General features: G+C 37.2%; 1 protein-coding gene across 4 annotated transcripts; it reads left to right on the forward strand.

Annotated features, from left to right (window-relative positions):
• LOC127790391 (uncharacterized) lies at window positions 1–26,258 on the forward strand. Of its 4 annotated transcripts, none has more exons than XM_052319892.1 (15): window positions 1–171; window positions 748–1,252; window positions 1,533–1,626; window positions 2,961–3,147; window positions 3,233–3,491; window positions 6,999–7,211; window positions 7,292–7,378; window positions 7,470–7,604; window positions 11,464–11,577; window positions 11,712–11,959; window positions 12,083–12,163; window positions 12,398–12,629; window positions 12,904–13,002; window positions 13,102–13,287; window positions 26,048–26,258. In XM_052319892.1, the coding sequence occupies exons 2-15, from the start codon at window positions 914–916 to the stop codon at window positions 26,099–26,101; spliced, it is 2,328 nt and encodes a 775-aa protein (XP_052175852.1). In that variant the 5' UTR covers window positions 1–171; window positions 748–913; the 3' UTR covers window positions 26,102–26,258. The 4 variants fall into 4 exon arrangements, with proteins under 4 accessions (XP_052175852.1, XP_052175850.1, XP_052175849.1 ...); XM_052319890.1 differs by lacking the exon at window positions 26,048–26,258 and adding an exon at window positions 25,323–25,957 and having other exon boundaries at window positions 3–264; XM_052319889.1 differs by lacking the exon at window positions 26,048–26,258 and adding an exon at window positions 25,323–25,957 and having other exon boundaries at window positions 3–171.
• The last annotated feature ends 1,586 nt before the right edge of the window (window positions 26,259–27,844 follow it).

Consider the following 27,844-nt stretch of genomic DNA (forward strand, 5'->3'; position numbering starts at 1 on the left):
GGTTCCTTTTATATGTCAATTTATTATATGTTTGATTTTTGAATCCAATTCTTGATTATGTCGTTTATTTCTTTGTGTGCTTCTATGTCAAAATAAATGGTTGGTTTCATGAATTCGATTTTTTATTTAGAGGGTTCAGTTGGAATCTGGGAATCAGTTCTTATTCAATTGGTAATCTCTCCCCTTCTATATGGGTTTGTTCATACGTCAATATGTCATTGAAGTTTTGTCTGCTTTCCTTGACTTCCATATCAGATCTGTAAGGTTAGTTTCTGTGTGTTTTTCTGGGAATAGGTCAGATTGAATTTCAGCTCTGGGTTTGTGAAGTCTATAGGATTAATTCTCTGAATTGGTGGGTTCAAGAATTTATGTCCATTGAATACTTCTGTCTCTGTTGTTTGATTAACTCCAAACCAATCTTACTATATATATTTTTCTACTTGTGTTATTGAGAATATTTCTTCGTTGGTTGTCTCTATTGGGAAATTGTAAGATGTAATTGGCGAGTGTTAGTAACCCTGAAGTGTACTTTTTTCATCATCTTCAGCTTTTAGTGCATCTAATTACTTTTCTTATTGGGTCCTAGCTCTGCGCTCATGTGCTTCTGGATTAATTATGAAAAATTAGTGGATTTTTTAAATAAAATTTGATAGATTGGGGCTTTATGAATCTACTTGTATATATGAAATTAGGTTTTCTAGTTGAACATTATCTTTCTAAATGGATCTTTTTTTTTTTTTTCCTAAGTTCATAGGAGTATGATCAACTGGGAGGCTGCACACTTGCCCAATTTTGTTGTGGCACCTCTATAGAGCTCATGGGGGGTGAGTAAAAGTGATTGCTTCTCATGAACTTGAAGTCAGAGACTCAGAAGATCTTTGTTCAGTTGATTGAGTAGGAGTATTCCAGGACTATGTTCTCCATCCAGAAATGGTGCTCATGGTCTCTGGTGGCAACTATTGCTTCCACAGTGGCGTTGGTTTCAATAGTTCATCTATTCTGGTTTCCTATAGTGCCTTCATTCGATTACTTAGCTGCCAGGGAAGCTCAGAATTCATGTGTCCCAATGAATGGATCAGCTAAAGCAGATGAGGACAATACTGTGAAAAACCTGCCTTCTATTAACTTAGATGTAAAGTTTCCAGCTGACTTGCATAAAGCAGTAGTTTACCATGGTGCACCATGGAAGGCTGAGATTGGCAGCTGGCTATCTGGTTGTGATTCAATTACTACAGCAGTCAAAGTCGTTGAGGTAATGGAATTATGATTGTTTAAAGTTCATTTTAATCACTTATTTTCTGATGAAGTTTAAGTACTTTCAAATAATGGATTCATAAAAATTCTTCATATTTATATTTTGTTCTCTTTTAATTCTTCATCTTGTTGGGATGAGGTTTGAAGCCTCGTCGATAACATGTAAGCCAAGCTGCCTTTTAAATTATGGGCCCCTTACAAAATTCGAAGTTAAAGTTGGAACAGAATTGACATTCCCTTGTGACTTTGTTGGTCAACGTGCATGCTTCTGTTATCAGAATATTGGTGGCCAGAGCTGCAAAAATGACTGTAACGGTCAAGGCATTTGCAATCATGAACTAGGTCAATGTCGCTGCTTTCATGGATACAGTGGTCAGTATTATTTATGTCAACCTTCTTTCCTTGCTGGATTCAGTTTAAATTCTAAGCATTTTGGTGGATATTTCACACACTTCCTTCTCGTCTTAACACTATTCCTATAATGTGGTTAAAGAATGAACCATAACCGTCTCCACAAATAAGCGGTTTCTTATCTTAACAATAACATGAGGTGTGCTTAAGGAAACCATATTCATCTCCAAGAACAAGCACTTTCTTATCATCTTAACAATATCCATTAAAGGTGGTTAAAGAATGAACCATAATATTCTCCATGAAGAAGCAAAGGATAACCTTGTCAAAGAAGAAAATATTTAAGCAGAGCTTAATTGGTAGAATTCCTTATCTTTTGCTACTCCTACGACTGATAATACTTTCTTTGAAGTTGCTTTCAAGGCATTACTGGTTTGCTCATAGGACTACATACTTATGATGCTTTTATAAGTAACTATTAATATTCCATTGCCCAATTTGTTAGAATATGAAGAGCTATTGGGTACTTTGAGGCCTTAAACCTTTTCATTTTGGATGTCAAATATGCAAAGATTCATCTGTTTGATGTTTGACGTGCAGTCTGCGGATTCTGATAGTAATCCAATCTTTTAAATTAAATGCATTTGTTAATTAATGTATATGGTCCTATCACCATCAGTGTTTTCGACTATCCAACTCCATGTGCATGGACCAAAAATGTCATGATGTTAGATATTTATTATTTAAAGAACCAATTTCACTGAGCATTAGATTCTATATACCTTACTTTTCGACATTATTTGTCTCGGAAGGCTCTGTTTTATTTTAAATTTATCTCATAATAGCACACTAGGTAGCTTCTGATTTATAGGAAAAATACTTAGTCAAAGCACAGATGCCTCAATATTCAAAAAGTGTTCACTATAGCTTTCCCCATTTAGCTACAACACAAAGGTAATGATAGATTTGTTGCTGTTGGTATATTATTTCACACCATCTGCCTCGTTAACCACCAGAACTTGATTGCTCACTGCATCATCACAGTTGGAATCTTGGCTAGAGTCCTTTACTGTGTTAGACAGATGGATACCTTAGTCCTATCACTTATTCTCACTTCCATTTGTCTGGCTATCTATTTTCCTTTCATCACATTTCACTCAAAAGATATATTCTTATCATACAGTATTAACTTATTCTGTGGCCAGCATTGCTGTTAATCCATTCATTTTTGTTACTCTTCAAACATTTAACTGTTCCCTTATTTCTTCAAAGATTTACTGCACTTTGACATTAAGCAGATTTTTTTTCTCTTAAATCATGTATTAGCTGGATTTAATATCTCTCTAATGGAGCAGGGGAAGGGTGCTCTGAGAGATTGATATTGGAATGTAATCGTCCAACATCACAGGATCAACCCTATGGGCATTGGGTCGTGTCAATATGTCCTGCTTATTGTGACACAACAAGAGCAATGTGTTTCTGTGGAGAAGGCACCAAATACCCAAACCGTCCGGTTGCTGAAGCGTGTGGGTTTAAAGTGAAGTATGTGTACTTGAAATTCTAGTAAATATGTCTATTAGAATATGATACAAACGTTAATAAATTAACACCTTGATAAGTGTTTCAGATTGCCTTCTGGACCTGGTGGTCCCAAAGTGACTGATTGGACGAAGGCTGACCTGGATAATATATTTACTACAAATGGTAGTGAACCTGGATGGTGTAATGTGGACCCAGCAGATGCATATTCTGGAAAGGTTCATTTCAAAGAAGAATGTGATTGCAAATATGATGGTTTATTTGGCCAGTTTTGTGAGGTGCCCGTGTCATCCACTTGCATTAATCAATGCTCTGGCCATGGACATTGCCGTGGAGGATTTTGTCAAGTGAGTAATATCAGAACGTGGAGCATCTGGTTTTGTCCATTTGAAAGATTTTGATAAAACACGTCTTCTGCAATTTCTGTTTTTCTCCAAGTAATTGTGACTTGAAGGATGGTGTTCCCTCATATACATGCATAAGTGAAACTAGGACCTACAATCTTCTTTAGCAAGGAAATCAATTTTCACCAAAAAGCTTACAAAGAACACTAGGCCAAGAAGCATGTGTATTTCTAGATGGGAGTTGTTTCCATATGTCAACAATATCAATACCCCTCAAGTACCACCTGATATGAATCTAACACTTCTTAAACATATCCATAATTTTCATGAAGAGTATTAAAAACTTTTTTGGATGCTCTGATTCACTTATTCAATCTGTCTTGAAATTGGGTATTGTGTACATCAAAGTGTAAGTTCTTGAAAAATATGAAATAATTTCCAATACTTTGGTACTCTCTGGAGAAAAATTGGAAAATAATCATCATCGTCAATTGCACCTTATCCTAATCAAGTTAGGGGCGGTGGCATGACATTCATAATGTCAATTAATTTCTAAAAATCATATTGACAATACAAATCCATGCAAAAGAACAATGTGGGTAAGTTTTACACCGGATGCCCTTCCTAACACAACCCTCTACCGAGGGAATGAAGAGTTAAAGTTCCATCACCATCTTCATATGGAAAAGTTTCATGAGACGGCTTTGAATAGAATGATAATTGATATAGTCGTATTCCATCACACAATTGATATTGGTTAAACCAACCTCTAGAATATGTAAACATGACTAAAAAATTGGAAAATAGTAAATTAATAATTTCAAATTTGGGCCAAGTTCATTTAGTTTGCACTTGTTTTTGGTTTTTTGTAAGTTGAAATTGAGAATTTTTTTACTAAACTAAGACAGACAATTTTGTTATATAACAAAATTTACTTTATTTTCCTTTTTTCTTGTTGGTCAGGTTATAATGGACTCCTTTGCCACTAGGGATTGAACCTCCCTAGGGGGAAGGCCACACATGGGAAATTTTTTGGTATTTTTGGTGCTTACTTGGAACATGCGGTTTGTGGGCTATTAGTTGTGTCCAATAGGTTTACCTAGTACACACTTGAAGGATGGCGGCTTCTTTTTTCTATCATCATTATCATAAGCCTTACTCTCGCCAAGTGAGGTCAGATACGTAGGTTATAGATCTCCAATGTTCTCTATATATAACCATATTTATATCCCTTGTCATGCCTAAGTTTCCCACCAAGTTTCTTTGGTCTGACTTTACCTGTTGCTACAAATTCTCTCATTCCATCCATTCTCCTCATAGATGCGTTTATTGGTCTTTTCTCACATGTCTAAATTATATTAATTCCTATTTCTAATAGGCGTGACTCCAATTTTATTATAGATAACCTCATTCCTAATTTTGTCTTTTCTTGTATGGTTGCACATCCACCATAGGATTCTCATTACACTTGCATGTTCCGTCCATTGTTAAAAAAAAAGACAAAATTACTTTGTTTTTTTTTTTTTTGGCTAAATAAGACAAACTTATTTTGTATTCTATGCACATGCATCTATAAATACATAATAAAATACATGACCACATCCTACAACAATAACAAGATACCAAGCCTTTATCCCACGATGCGTGGTCCACCTTTTTTATTTTTTTCATCCAATAAGTTTTACAACCCTCCTTTATGCAGGTTTGGGATTAACAGTAGATAAGAATCCCTAGCAATTTATGTTATTTGAATGCAGGTTAAAAATTCAAAATCATTTAATTTTTAAGTATTTGGTTTAAACTTAGTTTATGTCTTTCCCCAGTGCAAAAAGGGATTTACATTCTCATCATATCTTATTCTGCAATATTTGTTTGAGTTGTTGTCTTCTTCCGAGAATGATCTATCAAATCATTATCAGCTTCTGTTTTTTTCCATGAAACATTAAATCAGTTGCTATAGTCTATACCTTTAGTGAAGTACATTTTATTTGAATATTATGAAGAATGCCCAACTTTGATTGATGAACTTTGCCTTTAGCATTTTGCAGTTGCATAATCTGTAGCCTTATACTTCTCTCTAAGTTGGTTTTGCCCCAGCTTTTGTTTTTTCTTTTCTACATTTTACTAATGGCCTCTGAAGGAAGTAACAAAACCTGGGAACGCTGGAATACTAGATCAATAAAAATCCAGTCCAAAGCACCCTTTAGGTAATTGTTATGTCTGTCAAATAAATTAGTTTGTGCTCCCAAAATGTACAGTCAATATCTGCTCAATACTGGTTAGCTGGAACATATCTCTAGCATTTTGTTTTTCTTCTTGAGACCCATAGACAATTATATAAGCTACTTTATTACGGTAGAACTTTATTGTTGGATCAAACCCTAATTGATCTGAGGGTTTTTAGGCCATGAATTCAGTCATTTGAGGTGATAGAGGGAGCATGTTGTGCCTGTGTCAATAATAAAACATTTAGACTTGAAGTAGTTGGATTCTTCTTGCAATGTCTTCAGCTTTCAGAATTCCTGTACCTTTGATGTCAAATCTTCTGGTTGCAGAAATAGCTAGGTTATTTTTCATTTTAATAAATTATGCTACTAAGAGATCACAATTACTTTTTCAAGATGACCTGTCTATGTTGGACATGTCTCAACGAGTATGCTTTTTTTCTTTTAGAACTCCACAGGCTTTGGACGCATAAGGATGCACTTCTCCATCATCTTATTCACAAATGAAATACATAACAGGTTTGATTAAGTAAAAAGGAGGATCCATTGGTAGCACAGAAACTATTTCAACTCTGATTATTAATCCCTTATCTTTTTGATGATTCAGATTTATGAATTTATAGCCCAAAACTCATAATTTTTTTAGGAACTACCTTTTTGAAATAGACTTTAGGATTTTTTGTTCTTTTCAATATGTAGATGTGGAAGCACTTTTCCTACATACAGGGAGAAAAAGTAATTCTTATTATTCTGTATGATATGTCATAAATGTAATTGTCATGGTAAAAACTGATGAAATATTGTTATTTTGATCCAGACATATAAAAAAAATCTCATTATTTTCATGTCCATGCATCATGTCTTATTCTACTTTCGAACTTGTCATGTCAGTATAGAGTATCTAGATATCCATGCATCTTAGTTCTACTAAGCAAGTATGATTGGTTAACTTGCCAAGTAATGTGGTGGTTATTCACTCTACTCACAGTTTTTGGAAGAATTTTGTATACTACTTTATGTTGAAACAATACATGTTTAACTGGCAGACATACCCACAAAATTTTTCACAGTTCATTGGAATGACTCAATATTGGTTACATGCAGTCATTGAAGTGGAATGTCATCCAGAGGAATATTGTTTTTGATCAGTTATTTAACAATTTCTTTAGAATTTTATGTGCACCTAACCATGTTCACAACTTGAAGATTTTGCAACATTTAGGCCATTCTTAACTTGTTCCAGCCACCGTGCTAAAATTATTTTTATTTTTGTCTTTTTATTTAGTGTGACCATGGCTGGTTTGGAGTAGATTGCAGTGTACCATCAGCTTCATCATCGGTAAGAGAATGGCCTCAATGGCTTCGACCAGCTCAGATTAATATCCCTGATAGTGCACATGTAGGTAATCTTGTTACTCTGAATGCTGTGGTGGAAAAGAAAAGACCCCTGGTTTATGTTTATGATTTGCCCCCAGAGTTCAACAGTCATTTGCTTGAGGTCAGTATGCTTAGAATGTGAAATTTGTAACACAAGGATGAGTTTTTAATGTTATCTGATCCCTTTATTATTTATTGCAGGGACGGCATTTCAAGCTTGAGTGTGTAAATAGAATATATGATCAGAATAATTTTACACTGTGGACAGATCAGCTGTATGGTTCACAGGTATCATTTGACCCAAGAACAGAATCCATTTGTACGGTTAAAATATTAAATAGATAATAGTTGATGATTTTATTGTGCTTCTTATGTGCAGATGGCATTCTATGAAAGTATTCTAGCAAACCCTCATCGTACATTAAATGGCGAAGAAGCAGATTTTTTCTTTGTTCCTGTTCTTGATGCATGCATAATAACTCGTGCTGATGATGCACCGCACTTGAGTATGGAGGTACAGTGGCAGTGGTTTCTTATGTTCATTTTTTTGTGTTGGATGGTTACATGTTCGTACCTAAGTTACCTGCAACCACCCTTCCACCAACAACAAAAGCAGGAACATCATCACAAGTCTTAGTCTTTTTTTATTACTGAAATATTTGCATCACGACATAATTCTGTGTAAGATATTGACATCCTTAACAACCACTGCCTTCTTTTATCCGTTCTCCCAGTGATTTCTGGCTTCTTTATCTATTTTCAACAGTGTTCTACATCATTTTCTGTTAGGGAACCTTCAGAGGGTTTTGAGCCCTGACAACAATTCCCTTTCAGTTGAGGAGGTTCTATATCTTGGTATGTTCACATTATTGTTCGATCAGCACCCATGTACTTAGAAGAACAATTTTGAGGAACAAAGTATTGGCAACCATATGTGTCTGAAACTCTATTTTGTATGTTGGTAGAGAGGATTCTCCAAGTCCCTCCTGAGAACTATCATATTACATAATTTTCAGCAGCAAATCTGGGTCACATTGGGAAAACTATATCTGATCAGCAAGACTAACATCATCATCATTAACTAACCTTATCCTAACCAAGTTCGGGTTTGGCCCGGCATCCATAATGTTAATTAACCTCTAAAAGTCACATTGACAATACAAATCCATGTGAAAGAATAATGTGGCAAGATTTTAAGCCGGGTGCTCGTCTTGAGGCAACTATCTTCATATGAAGAAGTTTTATGAGATGGTGGTGAAACAAGATAATTGATATGGTCATGTTCCATCATGTAGTTGATATTGTGAAACCAATCTATATAACATGGAAACACGATTAGATTAGCAAGACAAACCAAGAAAGAAAAATAAGTGATCTCTTGATTAGGATGTGATCAAGAAGGGATATTTGATTTATTTAGTCCTTGAATAATACACAATGAACTAAGCATAATAGGTCCTCCCTCTGGTTACACGAGGAATCATTGCTTATTTAGACAATTTTGCTCCTACCATTTAACTATTGTATGTTATCCAAGCTTGGATCCGGATGATAAATCTCTATTTTGATAGTAGAAGAACCCAAATAAACCATGTGGTGATATTTATACCTGTCTTTTTCCCCAGTGTTTTTCCTTAGCTCTTTCTGAATTTTGTTCTATTCAATTAACCACATTTTGTTCTTTAAGTTAATCATTTGAAACAACATAATCATTTCTCCTCCTCATATTTATCAGCTTCAACATCTATTTCATCAAAGTTCTTGTAGAAACTGTGATAATTTTTCTTACATTTACAGTAGGGTCAATCACCCTTTATATACAAGAGAAGATTTATAAAATAAGAAAAAATACAAAAGGAAACTATGAAATAGGAAGCATAACAACTGGAATCAAATCAAATCAGTACAAAAAAGTCAAACCACAATTATGGGAATAATCCCACAATCATAGGAACCAATCTGGTTGATTGATTGATATGGATCTCCAACATAATCATAGTCTATGGATTATGTTGAGTTATATGGTTATAGTCTAAGGTTAATCCTATGTTCCTATGTTAGAGCCCATGGCCCATTGCATTTGTATATATATATATATAGGTGTATAGTCTATGGATTTAATCAAGTGGTTTATACATATTAAAAGCTATGTTTTCTTCCTAAGCTTCACACTTAGCAAGTCCAATCCTCCTCCCTAAAGTCTAGTCCTAGAAAACACAGTGTGTGTCAAAAAAGGTAACACTGCAATTCAAAGATTTAGTAATTTGGCTGATGGACAAAAGGTTGGTGGATAGCTTTGGAACATGAAGAACATTGTGTAATGGGATGTTTGGGATGAGATTAATATTGCCTTGACCGACAATTGGAATGTGAGCCATTTGCAATAGCAATCCCTTTATTTCTTGAAAGTGGTTTCTAGGTTTCAAATGAAGTGGGACAAGGAGTCATTTGATCGGTTGCTCCCTAGTCGAGAATTCATGAAGTACGATATGAACTTTCATTAGCATTAAAGGAACAAGAAAAGAGACACTTACCAGAAGTAGCTAGAGAGCATGCAGAATTAGAGCTAGAAAGGGATTGGATAAAACATCGTAGCTTCTCAATTTCTTCCTTACTCAGCCCAGCAAGTTCATCATTATTGGTAGAGTTGTCTTGTGACTGATCTTCCATTTTGGCAGTGTTAGCTGACTGTTGTGCCTATCCCTTGAATCCACCAATTCTACTAAGCACTTAGGCTTTTCCATGGAGCTTGAAACAATTTTCTCTTGTGTGGCGTGGCTTCTTACAAAACGTGCACCAAAGATCATCCTTATTAGATGGTTAAATGCATTTGTCCTCCTATAATTATTGTCTTTCCTCCATTAGTTTTCATCGATACCATCGCAAATCCTTTGGTTTGTAGAGACTCCAACATGACTAAGCGTCTGCTTTCTTCAGCCCGAACAATGGAAAAAACTTCGCTCAATAGTGGCAGCTTTTCTCTTCCAATGATTTGAACTCAAATTGGGTCAAACTCAGAGTTTAACCCAGCTAGAAACTCAAATACTCGATCTCTTTCAATAAATTCCTGCAAGACTTGGGCATCCTCATTGTCTTTCATTTTCAGATTTTGATAGTGATTAAGCTCTAATCACAGGCCATTTGTTGTATTGTAATATTCAGTTACAGAAAGACTTGCATGTTTTGTAGACGTGATTTTGGTTTTGATCTCAAACATCAATGCCAAATCCTGCATTTTTTAGTATGTTTTCCGAACAGTTTCCCATACCTCCTTGACAGTTGATCGGAACATGCAGTTGCGGCTGATTTCGGGCTGCATGGAATTCCACAGCCACGACATGATTGCAGAGTCCTCCTCATCCCATGCTACAAATCTGGGATCATCTTGTTGCAGACCCATTCCATCAAGACATATCTTGTCGGGACAAGTGATGAAAAGAAGTGCTGGGAGGTCCTTCAGCTATGAAGGCTGAAAAAGGAACCGGAAGGATGAAAAAATGCCGGTGAGAAAAGCCTGGCTGCAACGCAGATGAAGAACTATGGAATGAAGGCAGAATCGTGCACCGCAGAATCACAGCAAGGGAAAAACTGCAATGAAGGCAGAACCATGGAATGTAGTGGCGGCGATTAAGGCTGGAAAGATAAAATGAGAAGCCCTAGGAAAGAGGCTATGATACCATGTAGAAACTACGATAATTTCTCTTACATTTACAGTAGGGTCAATCACCCTTTATATACAAGAGAAGATTTACAAAATAGGAAAGACTACAAAAGGAAACTATGAAATGGGAAGTATAACAACTGGAATCAAATCAAATCTGTACAAAAAAGTCAAACCACAATTATGGGAATAATCCCACAATCATAGGAACCAATCTGGTTGATTGATTGATATGGATCTCCAACATGATCATAGGAACCAAACCGGTTGATTGATTGATATGAATCTCCAACAGTTCTCGCTTGGAATTGGTTAAGCATTGTGGTACCTGGTATCAGTTTCTTGCTTAGCTCCTGCCTGTTCTGGTATAAGATGATTTTGATTGCTGCAACAGGTAGCATTGCATGTTTTGTTTCCAGGAAACTTTTACCCCCTTCATGCTTTAACCCTCTCTCTTTGCTATGACTAGCATTGGAAGTGCAATATGTTTTGTAAATAGAGGAAGAAAAAGTAAGAGTAGAATCCATGCACATCTTTCAAGACTTTAACATAGCTCACTCTTTTGAAATTTGGAAGCGGTAGTGGAAAACTGTGGTTTTCCATGTGTAAGTTCATGCACAGGCACTATACTTCGTTAATTAGCCCATTTATCTATATATGTGTCTACATTGTTTCTGTCATTTGTTAATATGTGTGCCCCCTTACATTTCAGAAACACAGGGGTCTAAGGAGCTCTCTAACTCTGGAATTCTATAAGAAAGCATATGATCACATTGTGGGACAATATCCCTTCTGGAACCACTCATCTGGAAGAGACCACATATGGGTAAGAGCATCTTATTCGTGGCTAAACAACTTCATCTATTGACAACTTTGGAACATCTGGAGAAGAGAATATTTTGTGTTTGTTGGGACAGTTTATGGTTTGTTTTCTAAAGCTGCTTTTACATCTCAAGGCAGTTCTTTTCATGGGATGAAGGTGCTTGCTATGCCCCCAAGGAGATATGGAACAGCATGATGTTGGTCCATTGGGGTAATATAAATTCAAAGCATAATCATTCAACAACAGCTTATTGGGCTGATAACTGGGATGGAATTTCTTCTGATATACGAGGCAAACATCCATGCTTTGACCCAGATAAAGATCTAGTCCTTCCTGCATGGAAAAGACCTGATGCAAAATCCTTGAGCTCAAAACTTTGGTCTAGGTTTGCATCTTGAAAATATTGTTAATAACCCAGCTTCCAACTATGTTTTTGCTGCTTGGGTATATGTGTACCCTGAGTATATGATATGATGGCATTAATGGTCAAGTGAGCATATTTCTGCAGGTCCCGTGAGGAGCGGAAGACATTGTTTTACTTCAATGGAAACCTGGGGCCAGCTTATGATTACGGAAGGCCAGAACACACGTAAGTAAACAAAAGGGTTCTTTAGGACCTCAAAACAGCACATGTTTGTAAATGTTTCTTGTTGCTTCCCTATAGGGTTCCTGTTGCCCAATTTTTTTTCTTTTTTCTTTTTTTTTTTGTACTTAATGGTTATTCTGAGGTGTTTTGACGCATGTGTTGAATCTACATTTTCCCCTTAGCACTCAACAACCCGTTATGGGAAATATAATTTACTGGATTGGTGGCGTGATTCAGATATAGTGTGGGCATCAGGCAGAAAGTGGCTGAAGAGTTTGGGTCAACTCCTAACAAGGAAGGTAAGCTTGGGAAACAGCATGCTGAAGATGTGGTCGTGACCCCACTACGTACTGGTAATTATCATGAAGATTTGGCAAGTTCACTTTTTTGTGGTGTTATGCCTGGAGATGGTTGGAGTGGTCGAATGGAAGACAGTATATTGCAAGGCTGCATACCTGTGGTCATTCAGGTAGTAGGGTTCTCTTCTTTGTTTATGCCAACTTCAGGCTTGTGGAAATTGACGTTTGTGTGTGATTAAGCTCTCCATAATCTGTAAGCTGATTCTAGATTATGGCTTGTGGAGAGCACCTTGTAACTTTTTCCCATGAATTTGGTTTCAATAATGAATTCAAGCCTTCTGTCAGTATCAGATACAGGATTATTTTAAACTTCATTAATATTCCAAAAGTACAGGCATCATCATGACCGACATTCATGTTTTTTCATTTATTTGCGGCTTCTAGGATGGCATCTACCTGCCATATGAGAATGTGCTCAACTATGAAAGCTTTGCTGTTCGTATACAGGAAGATCAAATTCCAGATTTGATAAAAATTCTAAGGGTAATTTTTTTATTTAGTTTAGTGATATAACAGCAATGAAATAACTTGCTGTCAAACATTACTGGAGCTCAACTAACGTGTGATTTTTTCATCCTGAAGGGATTCAATCACACAGAAATAGAGTTCAGGCTGGCAAATGTACAGAAGATCTGGCAGAGATTCTTGTATCGTGATTCAATTTTGCTTGAGGCTGACCGGCAGAAAACTTCATTGGGACGGCTGGATGATTGGGCTGTGAAGTTTTTGCAGCTAGGTGAAGATGATGCCATTGCTACTGTCATACAGGTAAACATAATCCCTTCGTGCCTAAAGCTGTTTTCTGTTTTCTGTTCAGTTTTTTAGTTTTCATTTTCAATATTTTGTGTTTTACTTTTCATTTTCATCTAAACAATGAGACTTAACGTCTTTGATAACTATGGTTCGTTTTCAAATTTGTATTTTTGTTTTTAGTTTTTTCTTCTCCCAACCCCCTCTGCTGGTCGCTGGCAACTCCTCTGGCAAGTTCATGACTGAAGACTGCCAGAGGAGGGTTGCTGGCACACCCCCTCCAACCCCCCCTTTCCCCAGCAACCTATGCTGCTGGCAGTCGGGGTGGGGAAGGGAAGAAAATAAAAACAAAATGAGAAGTGTGAAAATTCTGTTTTTCTATTATTCAAAATCTATGAAACTGAGAAACAAATGACCAGACGCCATTATTTGTTTTGTTTTCAAAATAATTAAACAGAAATTAGAAACTTAAAATGAAAGCCCTACCGACAGGACCCTAGGGTTACTGGCACCCCCCCCCCCCCCCCCCCCCCCCCCTCTTCCCAGTAACCTATGTTTCTGGCAATCAGGGGGTGGGGAAGGGAAGAAAATGAAAAGAAAATGAGAAGTGCGAAAATTCCTTTTTTGTCTTTGAAACTGAGAAACAAGTGACCAAACACCATTATTTGTTTTGTTTTCAAAATAATTAAACGGAAATTAGAAACTTAAAACGAAATCCCTACCGAGAAGGCCCTAATATTTTCAACTTGAACTTCTATTCCTGCCATTTGGGTTTTCAGCTAAATTTTAGAGATGTTTTCTTCATATAACTTTATTGCATAATGTTAATGTAAACATTGCCTTGATGTTTTTTACGATGTATTCAAGTGATAGAAACATTTATCTTCTTGATTTTTTCATTTTGAACTGTTTGACTGAACCCTATGACTTGGAAGATTGCATTGACTTCCATTTCCAAGTACTAAAATCAGCTGAATAAAGTTCAATTGGTTGAGTTTTGGTTTTCCTGCTTTTGGTTGGGATGTATGCTGCATGTTGGTTTCTAAATGTGCAGAAATATCAAAGAGAAAGTTGATATGCCCTTGAGGATCATCCTTCTAGGTTCAGGTTCAAGTTGAGGCTAACTTACATTTTCATAAATGCCCAGAAGTTAATGAAGCTCTAAAATTTGATCCAGAACCCTGCACTTTCTGCTTTAAGAAAAATTTATTGTACAAGTAGATAAGACCATAATTTCTAATTTGACAGTGGATATGTGTTTCCAATGAGCTCATAACAGAAAAAGGAAATTGATCGTTGAGATCTCTGAATGTTGAAAAACATTTTATTTTACTAGATATAATGTGTTCCAAGGATTGTGTCATCCCCTAAGCACTTCTAGCATTAAATCCTGTTTTGAAGAAGGCACAAAAACTATTATATTTTATTCATGTGTTAGGTATATATACTACTCTACAAGGTACAACTTAGGAAAGCTAATAACTATGTACAAGGCTAAGCATGTACAACACTACAAAGCAAACACTCCCTCTCAAGCAGGTGCATGTACATCATATGTGCTTAGCTTGGTACAAATATAGTCAAGCCGTGGACCCCATAATGCCTTTGTAAGAAAAAAAGCTAACTAGTCATTAGAGCCAACAAATGAGGTACTGTTCTCCAGAAATCAACTTTTGTTTCACAAAGTGATAGTCTATCCCTATGTATTTAGTTCACTCATGAAAGATTGGATTAAAAACAATATGAAGGGTTGCCTAATTATCACAAATAAGCTACAAGGGCCTTGAATCCCCAAATCTCAACTCCTTAAGAAGTTGCTTGAGCTAAAGCAACTCGAATGTGCCTAAAGCCATGTCTCGATACTCTGCTTTTGCATTAGATCTAGCCATAATATTTTGTTTCTTACTTTTCCAAGACACTAAATTACCTCGAACCAAGACACTATAGCCCGAGGTAGAGCACCTATCTGTGGGACAACCAACCCAATATGCATTTGTATATCCAACAACCTGTCAATGTCCTTTGTTTTCAAACAACAAGCCTCTACCAACTATGAATAAGATCAAGAGGGGCTCGAAAGCCCCCAACACACTAAATCATGCCAGTGGCTATCACAAAGAGTGTCTAAGAATTGACTTACCACACTAATAGTAAAAGAGATGTTGGGTCGTGTAATGAGGTTATTAAGTTTCCCAACCAGTCTCCTATCTCGCCAAGGATCCTCCAATGGCTCCCCCCATCCTGGTATAAGCTTAACATTAGGATCCATAGGAGAATCTATAGGCTAGGAATCAAGCATACTAGTTTCCAAAATATGCTAGGCATACTTCTATTGAGAGATGCACACTATGTATAGATTGACTACTTTAATACTAAGAAAATACTTTAACGCTAAGAAAATACTTTAGCCTACCCAAACCCTTGGTCTGAAAATGAGAGTGCAATTGAGTCTTCATTTACCCAATACCAACCTCCTCATCACCTATAATAACGATATCATTGTCATGTGATAAGGGTAGTCGTGTAATAGCCTATTAAAAGAGGGGTAATATTGTAATAAATGGGGATGGCGGTTATGGGGGTAGAAGAATGTAGAAGATCAATAGTTAGAAGAATGTAATTCAAATCTTGGCGCCACTCCTCAAGGAGGAGTATATAAGCCAGCAACCGCTACTGTGGAGGGCATGCTTGAATACAATTGGGTCTCATTTCCCTCTCTCATATTCTCTCTTTCGAGACTTTGTGTGTGTGTGTGTATTTCCTCTCCCTCTTTCTGTTCATCAATTCCTTCGCAATTCATCCTGAATTGCGAGAGAATCCTCTGTTAAAATCGAGTTTTGAAAATCTGGTATCAGAGCAAATTCTTAGGCGATTGGGTTAGGCCATGGCAGATGGAACAAGGATGAAGTAGATGGAAGCACAGCTCCAACAGTGACGGCAACGGTATCGGAGATGCATAACAGGATGGAAACATTTGAAAATTCGGTGGAAAGGAGGATCGATGGAGCAATGAATGTATGGTATGAGGAGAGTAAATGTAGGCTGCTCGATTGGAGGATCAGATGAGAGAACAAAGCCAAACTCTCAGGGATCACATGCATCAGTTTATGCTGATGCTTTCACGCCAAACTCAGGTACGAATCTCACCTGAGTTTCCTCCAAGGGCGAGCTCTGAGTCGATCCTAAATGGCCAAGAAGGTAATTTTAGATCGAAGGGATCTATTGAATTAGAAACAAAGCAACCGGTGATGGAGGAACATGTGGGAGTAAGGAGGCCCAGCGTTGCAACCGGATCGAACCAAATCGGTTCGCTTATGCCTGGGATGGAGATTCCCCTATTTGATGGCCAAAACCCGAGGTGGTGGATGAGGCGATGTGAGAGAGTGTTCAGCCTCTACAATGTGGCCGAACAACAGAAGGTAACAATCACAGTGGCCTACCTTAACGACGTAGGAGATGCATGGTATCAAGGATGGATGGGAGTGAAGGAAGAGTGCTCCTAGGAAGAATTCGTGGAAGGACTATGTAGGAGATTTGGGGAGAAAGGAATGTTAGACGTTGTGGAAGAATTTAATAAGCTTAGACAAGGGGGGTTTGTACAAGTTTATTAGCAGAGGTTTGAGGAGTTGAAGGCCCTCATGCTGATTTCCAATCCCACACTCATTGAGGGATACTTCGTGTCAAGCTTCATCAGTGGTTTGAACGAGGAGATCCGTCCTACCGTGAAAATGTTCCAACCAAAAACAGTACAACAGGCCACTGAGTGTGCCAAGTTGCAAGAGTTAACAGTGGAGGAATTAACAAAGAAGCAGAAGGGGGTAAACAAAGAATGAAAAGTGATGCCCTTACAACAGAGTAACCGAGGGTGGAATAAGGAGGGAGGAACGTGGGGATAGAGCAGCAAGGGGTTAGCTCTCCTATCTCCTTCTCAATCATTTGAGGGCAATTTGAGGGAGTAGAGGAGGTTAGCAGGGCTTTACTTCAGATGTGGGGACAAGTACACCCCGGGCCATCAAAGTAAATGCCAATTACTGCTACTAGAAGGAATGGAATAGAAGGAGGAAGAGATTGAAGAAGCAGATAATCAAGGGAAAGAAGAAGAGGATGAGAAAATGGAGATTTCCCTTCATGCTTTGAGGGGAGTGTCCATAAGCAAGATCATAAAAGTAGATGGGAAAGCCCAGGAGAACGACCTGTTAATACTTATTGATAGTGGAAGTACACATAGCTTCCTCGATAAGGGCATAGCTAAGAGGCTTCATTGTAGGCTAACGAAAACTCAACTGTTGTCTGTGATTGTCGCTAATGGACAAGAAGTAATTTGCAAGTCAGCATGTATGGGGTTTTGTTGGCAATTGCAAGGGGAAGCTTTTGAGGCTGACTTAAGACTCCTCAAGCTGGGAGGCTATGACATGGTCTTGGGCGTGGACTGGATGAGAGAAGTAAGCTCCATCTGCTTTGATTTTAATAAAATGGAAGTTACGTTCGAAAAAGAAGGGAAAAGAATGACTATCACTGGCAGCGCGGAGGTTGGTACTTGCAAGCTTATCTCGGGAAAGAGATTACATAAGCTATTCAAAAACAAGTGGACACAGGTGACTCAACTGTTCTCGATACAAGCAGTTGAACAGGAGGAGGAGGAACCGGACTATGGTGGGAAGCTTATGTTGGATTCAAAGAGGGATGACTCCATTCCCTGGGAGGTAAACCAATTGGACTTACTTGAGTACTCTTAGCTGAATTCAAGGATTTGTTTGAGGAGCCTAAGGCTCTGCAACCCCCTATACCCTTGGACCATACTATAAACCTTAAACCCAATTTTGAACCTGTTAACATTTGTTCTTACCGATATCCTCCAAAACAAAAGGCTGAGATCAAATGTATGATAAAAGAAATGCTACACCAATCAGTTATCTGACCTAGAATCAACCCCTATGCCTCCTTTACTCTTAGTCAAAAAGAAAGACCGCAGTTGACGGTTTTGTATTAATTACTTCCAACTCAACTCTCTTACCATCAAAAACAAGTTCCCTATTCCAATCATTGAGGACCTATTAGATGAGTTACATGGGGCCAAAGTTTTCTCTAAACTCGACCTTCGTTCCGGTTATCATCAAATTTGTATGAATCCCTAAGATATCCATAAAATAGCCTTTAGAACCCACCAAGGGCACTACAAATTCTTGGTAATGCCCTTTGGATTGACTAACACACCCGCAACCTTCCAAGCCCTCATGAATAAGATATTTGAGCCTTACCTACGCCAATTCATTTTGGTATTCTTCAATGATATCCTAATTTATAGCCCCAATTTTCCTAAACACCTAGAGCACTTAAGGATAACTCTACAAATCCTCAGGTTCAATAAGTTGTTCATCAAGAAGTCCAAATGTGCCTTTGCACAAATTCAGGTGGAATACCTTGGCCATGTTATATCAGAAAAGGGAGTGAGCACGGACCCCCAGAAGGTAGCAACAATGACTGCTTGGCCAAAGCCAACGAACGTGAAGGCCCTACGGGGATTCTTGGGCCTTACAAGCTATTATTGAAGATTTGTTAAAAATTACAGCATCATCAGCAAGCCATTGACTGAGTTGTTGAAGAAAGAGGGATTCCTTTGGGGTGAGGAAGTTGAAGCAGCTTTTGACAGGCTAGAAGGCCATGACTGAGGTTTCTACACTGGGCCTCCCGGATTTCAACTAGCCTTTTGTACTAGAGATCGATGCTAGCAATTATGGGGTTGGAGCAATGTTGGCACAAGGGGGCAGACCACTAGCCTTTATTAGTCAGGCTTTATCACCAAAGCACTTAGGCCTCAGTGTGTACAAGAAAGAACTATTGGCTGTCCTAATAGCAATAGAGAAGTGGAGGCATTATTTGGAAGGGAGTAAAGTCATTATCCGAACAGACCATGAAAGTCTAAAGTTCCTATTGTAGTAGAAACTCCATACACACCTCCAAAGGAAAGGTATGTCCAAACTAATGTGTCTTGATTATATCATCCAATACAAGAAGGGACATGAGAACAAAGCAGCAAATGCCCTCTCTCGATGCATGGAAGAAGGGACTTTGGCGGCAATGACTTCTATTATACCTGAATGGTATTTGGAAGTGGCATCCAGTTATGAGAAGAAAGACTAGACCAAAGATCTGATGGAGCAATTGACCATAGATCCAATTAATAGACTAGGCTATTCATTAAGGAATGGACTGCTAAGGTACAAAGAAAAATTGGTGATTAGGGATGATGAGTTGCTAAGGAGAAAGATCTTGATAGCCTTGCATGACTCCTTGGTTGGAGGCCACTCAGGGGTTTAGAGTACTTACAACAGAATCCATCAGTTGTTCTATTGACCAGGACTGAAAAAGGCGGTGCAAGAATATGTGAAGGGTTGTGACATAGGCGGTGCAAGGACTGCATACTAGTAGTTGTGGATAGACTTACGAAGTACGCCCACTTTCTGAGTCTAGCACATCTCTTCACGGCTTAAGAAGTTGCAACGGTGTTTCTAGACTAGGTGGGGAAATTGCATGGGTTGCCCCAAGTCATTGTGATGGACCTGGACAAAGTCTTCACAAGCCTACTTTGGAGGGAGCTAATGAAGTCATTGGGCACACAACTCCATATGTCATCTGCCTACCACCCAGAAACAGATGGGCAGACAGAACGGGTCAATCAATGTCTTGAAACTTATCTCCGGTGCGTGTGCTTAGTGCATTCAACAAGGTGGCACAAATGGCTACCCTTAGCACAGTGGTGGTACAACACCAACCACCATACTACCCTAAAGATGACCCCGTTTGAGGCACTATTTGGGTACAAACCATCCCTGTTACCCATCAGTGGAGGTCCTAATTTAGTGGCCACAGTTGATGACTATTTGGATCAGCGGCAACAAGTCATGCAAACTTTAAAGAAGGAATGGGCAAGTACCCAAAACAGAATGAAACAGTATGCAGATAAGAATATGAGCGAATGATCCTTCTCAGTTAGGGACCGGGTATATTTGAAGCTGAGGCAAGCTCAATTGAAGACCCTCTCTCCAAAGGCAGTGACTAAACTCAATCCAAAATTCTATGGGCCTTATGAGGTGTTAGCCCAGGTGGGAAAAGCGGCGTATAGACTACAATTACCGGAAGGGACCTCCATCCATCCAGTTTTTCACGTATCCCTTCTCAAACCATCTCCAGGCGGTAGTTCGGTGAGTGCTACCCTTCTCCCGGTAATCCCATAGATCCAACATGTGGTTGAACCTATAGCTATTGTGGGCAAGAGAGTGATCTACAAACATAAACTACCTATTACCCAGGTGCTGGTGCAATGGTCTACGCTACACCTGGAGAACAACACATAGGAATACTTACCGGACTTACTTCAACAGTTCCCAAAGGTTGTAGGACTACTCTTAACTCTTCTTGAGGACAAGAAGAATTCCAAGGGGAGAGGAATTGTCATGTGATAAGGGTAATCGTGTAATAACCTATTAGAAGAGGGGTAATATTATAATAAATGGGGATGGCGGTTATGGGGGTAGAAGAATGTAGAAGATCGGTAGTTAGAAGAATGTAATTCAAATCTTGGCGCCACTCCTCAAATAGGAGTACATAAGCCAGCAACTGCTATTGTGGCAAGCATGCTTGAATATAATTGGGTCTCATTTCCCTCTCTCATATTCTTTGTTTTGACTCTCTCTCTCTCTGTATTTCCTCTCCCTCTTTCTGTTCATCAATTCCCGCGCAATGCATCTTGAATTGCGAGAGAATCCTCTGTTAGAATCGAGTTCTAACAATTATCTACGTGCACCACCAAGAATATTGCTCCACTAGTAGAACAGTGATAAAACACAAAATGATCAACTTTACTTTTAGTCATATCAAAGGATTGAATTGAAGGGACCAAACCAACATTGGGGAGATTTCTTCAAAGCATATAAGGATTTTCACAGGTGACACCAATCTAGACTCCCCCTAAGCAACAAACCTAGGTGGTTGCTCCATATAGATCTCCTCTTGAAGGTTGCCCTAAAGAAAAGCATTCTTGATATATCCAGTTGATAGAGAGACCACTACTGAATAGATGTCATAGCAAGAAAGACAACCAAAAGCAATCTTAGCCATGGGGGATCACCATAGTCCAGGAAAAAAAATTGAGTATGGCCCTTTGCAACCAATCGGGCTTTCAAGTGATCAACAGTGCCATCCAGACCAACCTTGATAGTAAACACCCATCGACAACCAACAGTAGACTTTTCCATAGGGAGAGGAACAAGCTCCCATGTTGCATTAGCCAACAAGGAAAACATCTCCTCCTACATAGCATTGCGCCACTCAAGGTGAGAGAGAGCCTCTGCATCGATCTTAAGAATAGAAACAAAAGAAATGGCATAGACAAATGTAGAATAAACAAGTGAAAAACAATGATAACTCAAAAAATTAAATGGAATAAGGATTCTAAGTGGAATATGTAATAGGACAAATAGGAGCATGGATAGAACCAAACGAAGACTGAAGAATGGCACCATCTAGAGGAACATCACTAGCTGCAAGAGGTGATGGTGGAGGGCCAACATCATCATTTGCAATAGGTGGTGGTGGAGGGTTAACAGGAGGTTAGAACGACGATAAGTCAAACGAGGAGCGGGAACACTAGGAACAGGAACATGGAGCAAGACCAAATGAGGAAAAGATGGGATGAGAAGAACCTCATGAAGAGAAGAGGAAGAGACAACAGATGAATAAGAGAAAAAGGGTTAGACTCTAAAAAAGGTGACATTAGAAGAGAGAAAGTATGTATCAAGATTAGGTGAGTAGCACTTGTAACTCTTCTAATGATGAGAATAGCTCAGAAACATACATTTGACTGAGCGATGAGACAATTTGTCACGACCAGACAAAAGAAGATGGACAAAACAAGTTGATCCAAAGACACAGGGTGGGATAGGATAGATGGATCATGAGGGAAAAGTAAGTATGTGAATGATCCCATTTAAAACAAATGATGACATATAGTTAATTAAATAACTAGAGGTGAGAATAGTTGCATCTCAAAGGGAAACAAGAACATACATGTGAAGAAGGAGTGCCTGAGCAATCTCAATGAGATGATGGTTTTTATGTTTTTCCACCCCATTTTGCTACAGGGTATAAAGGCAAAAGAACTAATGAACAATACTTTGAGATGAGAGTAAAGCCTGAAATGTAGTATAACAATATTCCTTAGCATTATCACTTCAAAGAATTTGAATTAGATGACCAAATTAAGTAGAAATTTCATTATAGAAAGAAGTGAACAAAGATTGCAATTCAGTACGATCTTTTATTAAATAAAACCAAGTACAAAGAGAGTGATAATCAATGAATGTAATAAGATGGGAGAAATCCTGTCTAGACGTGACTCTACTAGGACCCCAAATGTAGGAGTGTACAAAACCAAAAGGGGTATCAACTCGTTTATTAAGACAACTCGAATAAGAAGTATGGACATGTTTTCCTAACTGATAAGACTCACATTCTAGGATGGTCAATGAGGACAATGAAGGGACCATCTTGTGGAAATTGGACAAGTAAGGATAACCGAGTCAAGAATGAATCTAGAGAGGAGAGGCCCCTGTAGTAGAGTAAGCAAATTTTGTAGACGATGGCAAAGCAATATGGTAAAGTCCCTTGAACTCATGTCTAGTGCCAATCATCTGTCCTGTACCCCAGTTCTGCACAAGAACAAGATTAGAATCAAAGATGACAATTCAAAGATTGAAATGAGACTATATGGGCAACTAGGAACACGTAAAACACAATTAAGAGAAATAGATGGAATTGGATCATCCTTATTGATACTTGTGGAAATGGTTTTAGAACCATTAGCCATAGTGATAGGCCAGAGGGAAGTAGATGAATCAAAAAGAGAAAATAAAATTTTATTACCAAAAATATGCTTTGAAACGGCAGAATCATGAATCAAGTACTAAGTGGAGCATGAGTAAGGCATATATGAGGATTACTAGTAGGTGACTAAATAGAAGGAAAAGATGCCTAGGCAACATAAGTTATAGGAGAAGAGGCCTGCCATACAGCCTGCAACTGACGATACTCTACTAACTCCTCAACAAAGATTGTGTATGGAGGAGTTGGCCTCTTAGTATGAGAAGAAGTATCTGGTACCATTGACTACACTTCTGCACCCTCAAGAACTGCGACATTGGCCTTAGAAGGCTGACCATGGAGTGCATAACAAGTATACCAGGGCGACAACAATAGTTGCACTAAGGTCGCTTATCATCCTAGCCACGCCCAACACCCGTACCATGATCACCTCCAGTTCCACTCTTGGAAGAAGATCCATGAGCCTGAGAAGCAAGTATGGATCGCTCTCCACCTAAAACATTAGAAAAAAATCATGTGCTATGTAAAATTCAAGCAAACACCTCTTCCGTAGTAGGTATAGCTGGACTCAAAATCTAGGTACAAACACCCTCCATATCAGCCCCAAGACCTACAAGGGTAAGCATCATAAATTGTTTGTTCCTTTGTTTCTTTTGCTCCATAAGGTTGGCTGTAACAGGGGGCATTGGCATTAAAAATCAGCCACAGCAGACTGAATACAACCCAAGTACGTAGCCACATCAGAATCCCCTTCTAAAAATAGAATAAATTACTAATGATTTGTATAAGTGTACAATATCATTAGTATACAACTGTTGAGCATGTGACCAAATGTCAAAGCAATTCTCATAGACACAAAATAACGGGATTAACTCAACATCTATCGACTGTCACAACAATGTAACTAACTGTGCATCCAGGTGATCCCAAACAATCCTTTCAAATTCACTGATGTTAGTAGAGAGCTTCATAGTCAGATGGTCACTCACACCATGTCCTCAAAACCACATGTGAACAGAGGCTGGCCATGATAAATAGCTTTTACCATTCAATTTTTCAGTGATAATGGTAGGAATACCAAAAAACAACAGCAGAGTCACAGGAACATTTGCAAGTGAAGGTGAACTCACCACTCTAAGATTTAATGCACTGGGATTGGATGATGCCATATCTCACAAACTGAAGTAACAACAGTAACCAATTAAAAACAAACCCAAACCAAATCTGAAAGAAAATCAACCTAAGACCACAACCAGTCTTAGGCTCGGAAAGAGGAGGAGATTTGCATTAGGTAGCCAACAACAATATATTAAGCCTTAATCCATAATGTGGGTCAGTTACATGAATTCTAGCTTATCGATCATTTTGGGTAGCCTATAACATGTTAAACCTTTAATTCCACCATGATGGGTCAGCTACATGAATTATCGCTTTCCAAACATTTTAAGTAGCTGACAACTAATATAAAAATTGTCAGATCTATCATGGATATTATACAAAATCCCACCTAGTAATGTTTAGTTTTGGTTTGTTGTTGTTGTTGTTATTGTTTATTGGGAGTTTGTCACTTAGTTTACTTTTTCTCCCCTGCCTTTTTGGTTGTAATATGAATTTGGTATTTGTTAAATGCAAATAGGCAATATATTCTTTTGTGACATTCACCTTGCATGTTGCCTAAGTAAGTCTTAGTTTAACTGTGTCAGATAATGGACAATATGTTCTTGTGGAATTATATTAATCATCGCAATGTAGTCCATTGAACAAAGAATGAGCTATTTATCAATTTTATAACCCTAAATATCATGTTCTTAGCATAATTATATGAGTAAAACTAATGCATGCTAATCATGGGCTAGAAAAGAGTAACAAAATGCTGGATGTGTTGAAAACCGGTATATTCTCAAATATTTTGCACTGGAAATTGTCACACACACACTCGGAGAAAACCGGCATAAGTGTCTTGTCTTGGATATAGTTATAGAAGCAAGCATACTCTCTTGGTGGTGGAAGATGGGCTATGGATTGGAATGAGAAGGCTTTGATATGTCTCTGTTACTGTAATATCTTGGTGGTGGAAATGTTTTCTTATTTGAATTTATCACCTGTGTCAGTTGATATTTTTAGTTCTTCAATTTTTTAAGCTGAAGAATTTGCACTGTCCTTTTCGTTTGAAGGTTTTACACTACAAGTTACACAACGCCCCTTGGAGGCGCCAACTTGCTCGTACTAAGCAGGAGTTCGGGTTACCACATGAGTGCCTGATAAGAACTACTTAGTACTAGACTAACTCAAGCAGATTGACTGATTTTGCGGCTTTTTGGTTGGAAAAACCGAAGAAGCAGACCTCAAAGCCTGACAAGAGAGTTCAAATTTAGGTGACTATTTGATATTTCCACAAGGAGCAGCATGCACACGGCAGCCATATCGAGAACACGGTTTGTGATGGGATTTCCAATTTTGCCGATAGGAAGGAGAGGAGGAAGATGTCAATAATTGTCTCTGTTTCTGTTTCTTGAAAATGTGTTTACAACTACAAGTGGGATCACCTCTTAGAAACAGTTGACTAGAAACATAGGAAAAAGAAAATTACATGGAAGATCTACCTATCTTCACAAAGAAAAGATTCAACTCTTAGAAGTCAAGGTATAGGTATTACATTGATGAACTATCTGTACTTGGGATGTTAAGACATTCTTCATTCTTCCCATGGCTTACTGGCTTACCGGGCATTGAAGATTTTGGAATATTTAGTTGAGGGAGATCTTTCTGGTTTCTTCCCTGGTTGATTGAATGATTATGGAATTTGTTATTGTGGCATTATTATCCCTCTTCAGTGCTTTGTAATACTAATCCTACATGATAAATTTTGATACACCTGCATCCATTTTTCCTCTTTCAGGCATCGGAGTTGGAACATATTTGTTCATTGGAGAAAAGGGGTAGCAAATTTTAGGTGCTTCGTTCGAATTGTAGAAACATTTTATTAATAGTAGAATAAGGGTAATATTATATATATATATATATATAACAACTCTTGTTGAGGAGGAGACTCTGTGCGTCAAAGAATTATTTTACATAATTGTCATGTAATATTTGATTTTATGTAAAAAAAAAATTTACTCAATTCACATTTTGATTATTATTAATGTTCTACGTCTAATCAAATTGTTAAGAAAATAAAAATAGAAAACTTACCTACAGCTAAAGCTTGACTTCCTATTCATTGCTATTTGCCACCATTCCGTATGTTTAGATTTTTTATATTCAATTATTCATACTTTGCAAGACACAAGCTTTGGAACACTCACTCTTGGATCAGTTTTTCTCATGTACAATCTTTTTTAGAATTTTTCTTTAATTTGTTATTAACTTTTATTTTATTTGTATTTTGATATACTTTGATAATTATTTATAATTTAATGCATCAATTAATTGTATGAATGCTTATTATGTAATTGATTGATGATTGAAATGTAATAATATTTATGCTTGCGATTCCATAGTTTGTCTAATTATGTGAATAACACAGTAAGTATGAACATATTATAAATACTTATATGATTAAAGTATTTTATAGTAACTTTTTAGCTAATTTTCACGTTAATCGTAATATTTATGTGTTACTTTTATTCTTCAAGCGTATAAATTTAAAAACCCACAAAAGTGAAGCAATGAACACCCCATTCACTTTCAAATTTTTTATTTTTTATTTTAATTTTATAATTAAATATGTTATAATATTTTGTGTTTCAAAATTTTATAATATATATTTTCAAAAATCATGTTTTCTACTTTGTAGTATAAAGTAGAAAATTAAAAAAAAAAATCTATTCATTAATAAAATTAAAATTAAAAATATGAAATATTTTTCAACTAAATAGGTCCCTAAACTTTCATGAGAAATAAATGGTCCAAAATAAAATTTGTAATCTAATGATAGTATTTGAGGCTAATTATCACAACTTTGTCTCCGGTACCTAAAAGATAAATTAGGCTTATTTTATGGTATAACCTCTAAACCTCAAGTTAATATAATTAATAAACAATAAATGTGTAAGAACATTATGAATTTTATAATTTACTTGAGGAGATTCCTTACTTTTATATAAATAGCTTAAGTTAAGATACTCAGACTTATTATTTTCGACCAAATAGAGATAGAAGTAAGGTGAAATATCCAAAGTTTTCTTTATTATTCTTATATTTGGTTATCTCGAGTTGGTCAAGAATTTATAAAATCAGATGGAAATAATACTTATATTAGATTCTTCAGAGATGACACGAGCTTAGATATCAATTTAGATTTTTAGAGTTTATCTCCAATACTCCTATATTCGATTATTTTTCAACTCAAATAAAGATAAATATCATATTCAAATTATTAAATACGAGAATTTAAAAATTAGTTGTTCTAGTTATCTTTCAATATTGAAATAAGTGAAGAGGCATATGTTATTTCCTTGTTGACCAAGGACACGTGGTTAAATGAGACTAATCAACCTTTAGGGCAACTTAATAAATTTATTTTTTTGGATATTTCCCATCATGATCAAATTTATAAATATTTTGTGGGATATTATATAAATAAAAATTTATAGTTTGTATATAAAAATAATGTATAATCCATGAAAAAAAAATAAATTTATAAAATTGACTTGAAACCATTTATACCATGTGAGTCATTGAGGGTGCACAT

Source organism: Diospyros lotus, chromosome 14 (genome assembly GCF_014633365.1).
Source record: "Diospyros lotus cultivar Yz01 chromosome 14, ASM1463336v1, whole genome shotgun sequence".
NCBI lineage: Eukaryota > Viridiplantae > Streptophyta > Magnoliopsida > Ericales > Ebenaceae > Diospyros > Diospyros lotus.

Coding starts and splice junctions, on each gene's coding strand:
- LOC127790391 (XM_052319890.1), top strand. CDS start 914: ATGTTCTCCATCCAGAAATGGTGCTCATGGTCTCTGGTGGCAACTATT. Junction 1,253..1,532: donor CAGCAGTCAAAGTCGTTGAG/GTAATGGAATTA, acceptor TTCTGTTATCAG/AATATTGGTGGCCAGAGCTG. Junction 1,627..2,960: donor CTGCTTTCATGGATACAGTG/GTCAGTATTATT, acceptor CTAATGGAGCAG/GGGAAGGGTGCTCTGAGAGA.